At 37.1% G+C, this 11394-nt stretch overlaps 1 protein-coding gene across 2 annotated transcripts in view; it reads left to right on the top strand.

Annotated features, from left to right (window-relative positions):
• The window catches only part of SPATS2 (spermatogenesis associated serine rich 2), a 183959-nt gene that overhangs the window by 125191 nt on the left and 47374 nt on the right, over window positions 1–11394 (top strand). For both annotated transcript variants that reach the window (XM_044679317.1, XM_044679316.1), the window contains exon 3: window positions 2673–2752. In XM_044679317.1, coding sequence (XP_044535252.1) covers window positions 2673–2752 — 80 coding nt within the window. The remainder of the gene's footprint in view (window positions 1–2672; window positions 2753–11394) is intronic.

Raw genomic sequence — 11394 nt, 5'->3', positions numbered from 1 at the left:
GGATGCTTGTTTGTTCTCCTCCTCTGTTTGCTCGGTTGTCTGGATTTTCTCTGTGTAAAAGTTGTTGAGTGTTAAAGGCTTCTTTTTCTTGTTGTTATTCTTTCTCTTCTGAGCTTCCTGAGACTGGGTAGCCATCATTAGCCCAGCAGCTTCTCAGGTTTATCCTCGCGCTCATTGTCTGTCCGCGGTCTATTGGCTCCTGAGGTCTGAGTTCTGGTTTTTTCCAAGGTCAAGCCCCCTGGTGGACCCCCTTGCTTGATCCTCTGCAGGAGGTTCCTTTACAAGTCTCAGGGCGCTGCTTCCACAGTCGTATACCCGTCCACGCTGGTTCCCCACTCAGGTTTTCAGAGCTTTAGTTCCTGGCTGTGTCTGCCTTCACCCACGCCTCCACCCGTGCCTGTGCTCTCAGCCCGCACTCTGCGCCCTGCGTCCACTCTCTGCTCCCGCGTTCAGATTTCGCGTGCGTTCTTTGGCTTATTGGGGTCCTAAATCTTGCTGCTCTCAGGAACAGGCCCTGGAGCTGCCAATGACTTGATGGGTGCCCCAAACTTGCTCTATTTCTTTCTAGCTGGCTTCGGCGATATAGATGTGTGTGGAGGGGGTGGGGGTGGGGTGGTTGCTCAGCCTGCGATTTAGTGAGAGCTGTTTCACCCCTTTATAGCATGGAAATGCCTCGATTCCACGTACCTTCCACACTGTGACCTGTTGTGGAGTTCCTCCGTTCGTCTGGACTTGTTTTTATGTCCCCTTGAGGAGTTTTGTGTGTTTCGGTCAGGAGAGGTTAAGAACTGCTTCTTACTCTGCCGCCATCTTAACCCGGAACCTCGTGAATAATCTTATAAAACCAAAAGTTCAAAATATAAACCCAAATAAACAATTGAAAAATGGTATGCTTTGGTCTTTATTCTGATTCCAACAATTCTTTCACTGGAAGTGGATAGCATTCTTTGTCATAAGTCCCTCAGAATTGTCCTGGATCATTGTATCGCTGATAGTAGCTGTCTATCACAGTTGATCATTCTATAGTAACTGTATACAGTGTTTTCCTGGTTCTGCTTATTTCACTCACATCAGTCCATGAAGAAGATCTTTCTAGCCCTTCCCAAAATCATCCTGAGAGCAATTTGGAGCTATGCCCAAAGGTCTATAAAAACTTTGCATACCCTTTGATATAGCAATACTTCTACTAGGTCTGTATCTCAAAAGCCTTTTTATACAAAAATATACCAGCTTTGCCACCATTTTGCAGTGGAAACTGAGAGGGAATCCAACAACTAGGGAATGGCTAAATAAGTTTGTGGTATATAATTATAATGTGATTCTGTTGTGACATAAGAAATGATGAGCAAAAAGAGTTCTGAAAAACATGGAAAGATTTACATGAACTGATGCAAAGTGAAGTAAGCAGAAACAGGAGAACATTGTAGAATGACAATTATTATCAGCTCTGCTAGGATCCACAACAACTCCAAGGGACTCATGTTGCAAAATGCTATCCACAGCCATAGAAGAAACTGATGGGAGTCTGAATGTAAAGCAACACATAATTTTTCACTTTAATTCCTTCATGAATTTTTTCTTGTATGTGCAATATGTGTCTTCTTTTACAATGTGACAAATACAAGGTGGGGTGAAGATTATTTTAAGCATCCGTTCCAGTGAGGCAGGTAAAATTAGTCCCAAATTCAGGGCACACCCAACAAAAAAAAATGGAGTAAACTGTTTTAAACATTATATTTAGTATTTCTCAACAACCTAGGAATATTTCCATCATAATCAAATTGTTTAAGTTTATTCCTAAGTGTGCAGCTAGAAGTAGCTACTTAGTAGTTTTAGGCATATAATGCAGATTTTAAAATGCAGTTTGTTTTAATAGGAGAATAGCTGAGTTTTTTCTTTTAAGTACTTTATTGATGCTTCCCCCCCCACTTTTAATCACTGTCAATTCCCACTGACTACTTTTTCTGCTCCCATAGAACTCTTCTTTGTGACAAATTAAGTAAAATCAAGCAAAACAAATCCATTGGGTGTCTAAAAATGTATACCTTATTCTATAAGTCAGAGGCATTAGACTTCTGAAATTATGATTTTACTACATTGAACAAATTTGGAAGTCTTTAAATGTTTTCTTTTACATTATTGTTAATCATTATATAAGTTCTGCTTATTTTGCTCAAAAGCTGTCTTGACTAATTTTTAAAAATATATTGAAAAGGGCAGCTGGGTAGCTCAGTGGAGTGAGAGTCAGGCCTAGAGACAGGAGGTCCTAGGTTCAAACCCGGCCTCAGACACTTCCCAGCTGTGTGACCCTGGGCAAGTCACTTGACCCCCATTGCCCACCCTTACCACTCTTCCACCTATGAGACAATACACCGAAAAGTACAAGGGTTTAAAAAAATATATATTGAAAAGTAACAACAATAGTAGCATATATGTAGCATTTTAAAGGTTTGCAGACCACTTTACAATGTAATTTTTCATTTCACCTTCACACAACCCTGTGAGGTAGGTACTATTATTGTCCTTATTTTTTAGGTGAGGAAATTGAGTCAGATAGAGGTTAAGTTACAAGCCCAGGGTCACATAGCTAATAGCCTGAGGTTGGATAAGGTCTAGCTAGCACTGTCCCCACCTACTAGCCTAATACATTTTTCCTTTTCTCATTCTTACAGATCCATCAGGATTCATTTTTGATTTGCAGTCCAATACTGTGCTGGCCCAAGGAGGAACTTTTGAGAACATGAAGGAGAAGGTAAGAGAGGAAACTGGATAATAAACTTAAATACCTTTATCTGAGCAAACAGAAGGAAAAGTTAAAGCATTAAACAAAGTTTCAACTATGTACCAACCTGTTTAATTATATTAGCCTCTGAAAAGGTAGCAGCCATTCTCTTCTAGAGTTAGAGTTCACATTATCTCAGTCTTTCAGGGAACATGCCAATGCTGGCAATTGGTGGAATATATTTGGTTTAGAAGCCAGGTCCTGAGTAATTGTGGATGTAGGGTGTTATGAAGCATGGATAAAATCTTAATGCTACACATGGAATGATTGGTGGTCTTAGTTATTTGCAGCATGACTGTTGTGGTGTTGACAATGATAGCTGAAAGGATCTTACTGAAGGGGATTCACATTCATCAGAGATGCTGAAAAGTTCTATTAATAATCTCTTGCTTTAGGGAACCAAAGTCACTTAAGGACCTCTCCTGAAATATATTCAGAATCACACAATTCCAGAATTGGAAGAGATCTTAGAGATTCTTTAGTCCAACCCTTACCTAAACAAGAATCCCCTTTATAGTTTGTCTGATGAGTGTTTGAGTTTTTATTTGAAAATCCCTAGTGAGGAAGGGCTTATTACCTCCCCCAGAGAGCCCATTAAACTTTTTTATTCATCAAAAATTTACTTATAATTCCTTCCCTTTGTTTCAAAAGAAACTTATTCCTTCTTTTATATAACAGCTTTTTCATTCCTGACAACTGTTCACCTTGTAGTCTGAAGACTTTTTTGCTGTCATGGTTGTCCTCCTTTCCAGAATGTGGTTTCAAAAACTGAACACAGCATTCCATATGTGGTCTGATGGTATAGTACAGTAGGACTATCACTACCTAGGCCTTGATGCCTCACTGAATGCAGCTAAAATTATATTAGATTTTTTTTCTTGCCTTATCACATTGCTGACTCATACTTAGAACTTATAGAGTTCACTAAAACCACATGATCTTTTATCATGAACTGTCATCGAGTCAACATCACTTTTTAGACCCAAGAATAAGTCCAAACATCAATTATTTATTCATCACCAACTAAGTTCCAGGCTTTGAACCAGGTACCAGAGATACAAGAACAACAAAATTCTAATGGCCGATAATATAGCCCTTACTGTGTCCTAGGTATGCCAAGGCCTTTACAAATATTATCTTATTTGATCTTCACAGCAGTCCTGGGAGGTAGACACTATTGTTATCCTCATTTTACAGATAAAGAAAATGAGCCAAACAGATTAAGTGACTTGCCCAAAGTCACATGGTTAGGAAGTATATGAAGCTGGATTTGAACTCAGGTCTTCTTGACTCCAGGTCATTTGCTCACTTTTCTCCACAGCACCTAGAGCTGCTTAAGAAAGGAACAATCCCTATCTCATGGAAAAAGTTTATATTCTATCCAGTAGGACAAGTTCATATTTATGAGTATATAACGAATAAATGTAAAGGAAATAAATGTTAAATATTAAATAGTTAGAGGGGAGGGCACTAGCATGGGGATCTGGAAAGACTATATAGAAGGTGATACTTGAACCATGTCTTCTTGAAGAGAGAGAACCAACAAGGCAGATTACATTCTGTTTAGGGAAGCACTGAGTATATATTCAAGTATATATATCATAAGCCTAAAGCAATTAAATGCAAATATATACAAATTAGTTAAATACCAGCTGGTTTGTGAGGTATGGGATGTGTGTGGTGAGGAAATATTTCATGCAAAGATAGTGCTTGAGCTGCATCTTAAAGAAAAGGGTGCTAGGAGTTGGAAGGAAGGAGGGCATTCTAGTCATAAGGGATGGCCAATGCAAATTCGTGGAATCTGGAGATAAAACATTGTGTTGCTGAACTGTCAAGGACCAATAATTGGGCTATGTTGCAGAGTACAGGGTGAAGTCATGTCAATTGAAGCTAGAAAGATAGCCTGGGGCAAGGTCATTTATTCAGTAAGGCTTTAAAAGGCAGGGAAGCTGACGTAGGTAGGTGAGGGGTGCCTGAAACATAGTCTTGTCTCAATTCATATTTTAGGACTTTAATAAGCATATTGATGTCTCCTTAAATCCCCTGATGTTCTGATTCCTCAACTCTTTAAACTCCAATGACCTATATCTTCACTTTACAGTAGCCACCCAGAAGAATGCCCCTGCTTTTTAGATCTGATAACTGTTTCACTTCTGTGATCAGGAACTCAGAAATTCTCTTTTTTGGTCACAGTCTCTTGTTTTTCCATTCTTCCGTTTGCCTTAATGACATTACATTTTTTTGTTCTGATGATCTTTTTTTCCCTATTTTCTTTTTCTTTTCTTTCTCTTTATATAGAGGGCCATTTCAACTGCAAGCTGTCTTCTTCCTTTAAATCCTTTTGAATCCTACCACCATTTGGGCCCTGGGTCACCTCTACCATCTAATTTCTTTTTATTATTATACTACTGAATGCCATTAGAGGAAGTCACCCGACTGTTATAATGTGTATCCACTACAAATTCAGGTTATCTTTTTAAATCTTATTTTTAATGGTTGTTTTTGTTTTTAAATCAATTTCACTTAATAGATGTTCCTTCCCACTCTCCTTCCTTAGGGAGCCATTCTTTACCACAAATTTTTTTTTTAAACCCTATGTCTTAGAATCAATATTGTGTCTTGGTTCCAAGTCAGAAGAGCAAGTTGCCCAGGGTCGTGTCTGAGGCCAGATCCCTTATCTCTAGGTCTAGCTCTCAATCCACTGAGCCCTCCAGGTGTCCCCTGCCACAGATTTTTAAAAAACATTTTATTTAATTGATTTAGAATATTTTTCCATGATTCATGTTCTTTCTCTCCCCCTCATCCCCTCCCATAGCCAACGATTAATTCCACTGGGTTTTACATGTATCATTGATCAAGACCTATTTCCATATTATTAATATTTGCACTAGAGTGATTGTTTAGAGCAGTGATTCCCAAAGAGGGCGCCACCATCCCCGGTGGGTGCTGCAGGAAGGGGTGGTGATGGCCACAGGTGCATTTGGGGGTGGTGAATAACTGTAAGGATATGGTAATAATATGTGACAGGGGGAGCTAAGTAATATTTTTTCTAGAAAGGGGGCGGTAGGCCAAAAAAATTTGGGAACCACTGGTTTAGAGTCTATATATCCCCAATCATATCCCCATCAACCTATGTAATCGAGCAGTTGTTTTTCTTCTGTTTTTCTACTCCCACAGTTCTTTCTCTAGCTGTGGGTAGCTTTCTTTTCTATAAATCCCTCAGAATTGTCCTGGATCATTGCATTGCTGCTAGTAGAGAAGTCCATTACGTTCAATTGTACCACAGTGTATCTGTCTCTTGTGTATAAGGTTCTCCTGGTTTTGCTCCTTTCACTCTGCATCAATTCCTGGAGATCATTCCAGTTTACACAGAATTCCTCCAATTCATTATTCCTTTCAGCACATTCCATCACCATTAGATACCACAATTTGTTCAGCCATTCCCCAGTCAAAGGGCATCCCCTCATTTTCTAATGTTTTGCCACCACAAAGAGCGCAGCTATAAATATTTTTGTACAATTTGTCTTTTTCCTTATTATCACTTTAGGGAATAAAGCCAGCAGTGGTATGGCTGGATCAAAGCTGCCACAGATTTTAAAAGAGGGGGAAAAATAGTTTAGCAAAAAAGGAAAAAAACAAGTTAATCCTATCTTCAGATACATATAATATTCCAGATTGATAGCCTCCCACCTATGTAAAGTAGCTAAAGAAGGTATGTTTTCCTTCTCCATTCTCCCGAACCAAACGTCTTGTTTATTAGGATTACACAGCATTTAGTTTGTTTTTCTTCCTGTTTACGTTGTTGTAATTATAGGTATTATCTTCATTCTGCATCATTTAATGTTTTTCCACATTTCTCTCAATTCTTCATGGTCATAGTTTCTTATAGTAGTATTCTATTACATTTAAGTATCACAGTTTATTTTAGCCTTTATCTAGACAGTTGACAGTTGAAAGACAACAATCTACCTGATTTCAAGTTCTTTATGCCAGAGTTGCTATAAATATTTTAGTGTATATGACACCTTGCCCTCTATCCTTAAGCTCCTTGGGGTATATGTCTAGCGTTGGGATCTCTGGATCAAAGAGTATAGACATTTGTTACTTTTTTTAGAAGCATAATTCCAAATTGCTTTTCAGAATAGTTAAACTTGTTTGCCCCTCCACCAAAAATATAATTGTTAATATGTCAGACTTTCTATGGCTCTTCCATTATTGACAGTTTCTTTTCTCATTTGCCAAATTGTCCTGAATGTAATGTGAAATCTTAGAGTTTCATTTTGCTTTTATTTTTGTCAATAGTAATTTGGAACATTCTTTTGTATAATTCTTAATAGTTTAAATAGCAATTCACATTTTGGGAATTATTTGTTCTAATCCTTTTTCCATTTATCCACATAATCTCAACTGCAACCTCCCTAGCACTGCAGTCTTATTATAATTGTTCCCAGGTATACTTTTCTGAGTAGCTGTTCTTTACTTTCTTCTCTATCTTCTATCTTTCCATACTTCTCAGCAGGTGACCTTGTCCACTACACTTTTTACCCTCTTTCTTTACTTTGTTTTAGCTTCCAAGGAAATGGTGGCTCATCTTCTGAAGAAAATCAGTACTTTTTTACTTAAGTCCTTTATTCCACTTTCCTATTTCTTTTAGAATTTGAAATTCTTCCTTTTCTAAACTTCAACCTCTTCCTTTCTCTTTGCTTCTTTCTGGACTTTTACAAACATGCCTAGCTTCCTGCCATCCTTAAAGAACATTCCCTGTATCTTTCTCCCCTTTCCAGCTGTAGTTGTGAGTTATTTATGACTGCTACCTCCAGCAGGCATTCCTTAAAATTAGGCTTCCAAGGCCACCTCTGAACCAAATCTATTTCCTCTAAAGTGGTAACAGTGACCTCTCTCAAAAAAACAAACAATAAATTCTTATTACTACATTTTGTTTGCCTAAATTTTTCTCCTATGCCCCTTCCCCAGAAAACCATCCCTCAAAGCAATGACTTAAAAAAGGACATCATCACCTATCAATACATAAAATAAAAATCTGAAAATATATGCAGTGTTCCTTACCAATAAACTTCTCACTTTACAAAGGAATGGAGGGCAAGCAGGATAAAGAGTACATAGTTTCTCTTTTGGGACTGTGTGTAATTTTGTAGCATTCATTTGGGGGGTTATCATTTTGAGGTTGTTCTTTCCATTGTTGAGGTCATTTTATATATTGTTTTCTTAGATTTGCTCACTTCATTTTGCAACAATTCATGTAATAAGTTTTCCCATGCTTCTATATATTCATCATTTTCTTTGTTTTTCATTATACATTACTCTTATCGTATTCAGGTACGACAATTTGTTTAGCCATTCTCCATATCCTATCACTATTAAAATTTTTATTAATGGCCTTTGTTTAAGCTACTTAATTTCCCAGCATAGGTTCAGTAAAATCAACCAGATTTTGATATTTTGTGTAGGGTTCTACACCCATAGTTCCTTATCTTTGCCAGAATAGAAGGAAACAACCCCCCAAATCTGTTGATTACAAAAAATACATTTAAAACACAGAAATGCACGGAATAAAAATGACGAATTGGGAAAAAATCATGGCATTAAGCAAATTCAAAACAGCAGGATTTGCAGTCATGCTAACAGACAAAGCAAAAACAAATATCCAAACCATAAAACAGGATGAATGGGAAAAGTCCATTATACTGAAAGGAATCCTACACAGCAAACCAATATCATTATTCAATGTATGTGCTCCAAATGCCTTGGCATTCAGTTTCATAAAGGAAACATTAACTGAAGAAAACAAAGTAATACAACAGTGACAGGATATTTCAGTGTCCCTCTCTCACTTTTGGATAAATCTAACAAAGATAAACAAAAAAGAAATTGTATAAATAAACAAATTCCTGGAAAAACTAGAACTATAAGACATGATATCTTTTCCAAGTGTGACTGCAAAAAAACCCTTATTTTTTAACACCTCATAAAAATTTACCATATATTAGGGAATAGAGTTTTCAAATAAATGCAAAAAGGCAGAAATAGTTACCAGATCCCTTATAAGACACACACAAAAAAATAAAAATAAAAATAGTAGTCTCTTCAGAGACCAAAAAACAAAATGAAGGTGTACCAATGAATGGAAATTTATCAGTGAAATCCCAAATGAGTGGATCCAAGAACTGATCTTGGAAACTAATAACAGTTATGTGAAAGAAAATTATAATGATGAAACAACAAACCAAAATTTTCTGGGATACATCAAATATCTTTTACTAACAAAATATAAAAATAGAATTAGTGAACCAAATAAACATTTTGAAAAAATTAGAAAGTCAACAAGCAAACCCAAAATAAGTACAGAAACTGGAGGAGAAATAGATAAGCTAGAAAATTTTAAAATTCTATAGAAATGTTAAATAAAATTAAAATCTTTTTCTTTGAAAAGACAAATTGGAGGAGGGAAAAGGGAAATCATGAATTGTGTAACCATGGAAAAAATATTCTAAATTTTAAAAGAAGAAAAGTCTAATAAAATTGATAAGCCTTTTAGCTAATCTGATTAAAAGGAAGGAGAGCAGAAAGTCGAATCAATAAAATAGTAAATGAGCAAGGGAAAATCACAGCATAACTAGAATAATCAGAACTTATCAGTTATTTGCTTTAAAAAACACAACTGAAAACATAGAAGAAATAGAGAAATACTTTCAAAAATACTCAAACTGACTGAAGACCAAATAGAGATGTTAAATAAGTGAATCTCAGAAAAGGAAACATGTGTAAAAGAGTTACCAAGATAGTCCTGATGAATTCATAGGAGAATTCTATCAAACTTCTAAAGAACAATTAGTACCTGTATTACACAAATTATTCTCAAAAATTGAGAAAGCACCCAAATGTAATGATTAAAAATTTCAAGAGACTAACTTCTGGGTAAGAATATCAGTTTATTGATTAGGCTAGCATTAACCAGTTAATTAATTGGTTAGTGATCTCTTTTGGTGATCAAAGACCCCAAGGTTCCCTCTCACATCCATAAATAGACACTTTGAGAGCACATTATACAAGCCCCTCCCTTGAGCATCCCTAGACATCTCTAATTGGTAAATAACCAATGGGGAAGTGGTCCATTAAAACACAACCTCTCCTTCTCCCCTGGGGGAGGATAGGCAGTCACCTACATGTGTTAACAATAATTCCTAGTCAAAACCAGTTCTTATTTATTAAGCAAGATGAGTTCCATTATCTCCTCTTTCTATTTACCTGCCTGTGGGGAGAAAAGGGGAACATTCCTTAGAGTCCCTATGATGGGGGCAAGGCGGATGGATTGTCAGCCCAAACTGACTCCATTTCGAGGAACAAACTTTATTTTAAGAGAATGTAGTAACAGAGTGGCTGGTATATAGTAAGTGTAATAATTAAAAATAATAGAGACTGAGTAAAAGGAGAAGTAATATCTTAATTAGGGCCATGACCATGCGCCTGGCTAAGATCTATTTCAAAAACGCCGCCATCAGCCATTTACCTTCAGTACCTTCTCCTACCTACGGAAGAGGCTGTCGGAAGCCTGACCTCCCAAATTTAAGCCACGTTCCACCTTGGTATACGTCATCACGTCAGAAACCGGAAATCGTGGAAAATGTAGTTTCAAAGTCCCCCAAATGTCCACAGGGAGTCTGTCACACACCTAAGTATTCCAAGGCTCAAATGAGCCTCAAATATCTCTCAATGGAACCCCCAAAATTCTAAATAACACATAAGTAAGGTAATGTAAGGAGGTAATACTTTTTATCTGGATTCATTAGTAAGGAAGGGTCATCTGTTTGGACAATTGTTGCCTTCTGATTCCAGAAAACTGATGTCATTTTGCCCATTGACCCACTTTGGTTTGTGTGGCTTTACCCCTGGTTCAGTCTGTTTCAGGGTAGGAAGGGAGAATGTAAATGGGATGCTAATGATATGTTAAAAACATTGGGGCAACTTTAGGTCAAGTTTTGCTCTTTTCTGGGCCGACTCTAGGGAAGGCAGTGATTGTGGAAACTGAGCATTGTTTGAACCTAGTCCTGTGTGACTGGGGTACTGAACCTCCTGTACTTGCTGTTCAGAAACCCTAACCAAGGACCTTTGTCATGTCTAAAGATTGTGAAGAGCTTTCTCATAATTGTGAATCTAAGCGACTCATCTGTCTTATCTGAAAGGTAGCCAGCCCCATTCTAATCAACTAGTTATTGTTTCCATGTTCTTTTGATTGTGTATAGCTACTTGGCAAGGTTTGTGGGACATTTCAGCCCACATCATTAAGAACAAAAGAAGTTGTACAAAGGTCAGAGAACTGATTTGAGCCTCTTAATTCAAAACCCAGATAATGGAAATAATTCAGTCTATGTTAAAAATAAATCCTCTCACAACTAAGATTTTTTTTTATTTTGATGATAATATAACTGGTGAATGATGAACTATAGAAGGAGTACTATAAACCAATATCAGTGGGGCAGCTAGATGACTTAGTGGATTGAGAACCAGGCCTAGAGATGGGAGGTTCTGGGTTCAAATTTGTCCTCGGACATTTTCTAGATGTATGATTCTGGGCAAATTGCTTAACTTCCACT

The sequence above is a fragment of the Gracilinanus agilis genome, chromosome 5, assembly GCF_016433145.1.
Source record: "Gracilinanus agilis isolate LMUSP501 chromosome 5, AgileGrace, whole genome shotgun sequence".
Taxonomy (NCBI): domain Eukaryota; kingdom Metazoa; phylum Chordata; class Mammalia; order Didelphimorphia; family Didelphidae; genus Gracilinanus; species Gracilinanus agilis.
This window is presented reverse-complemented; position numbering and strand designations above follow the sequence as displayed.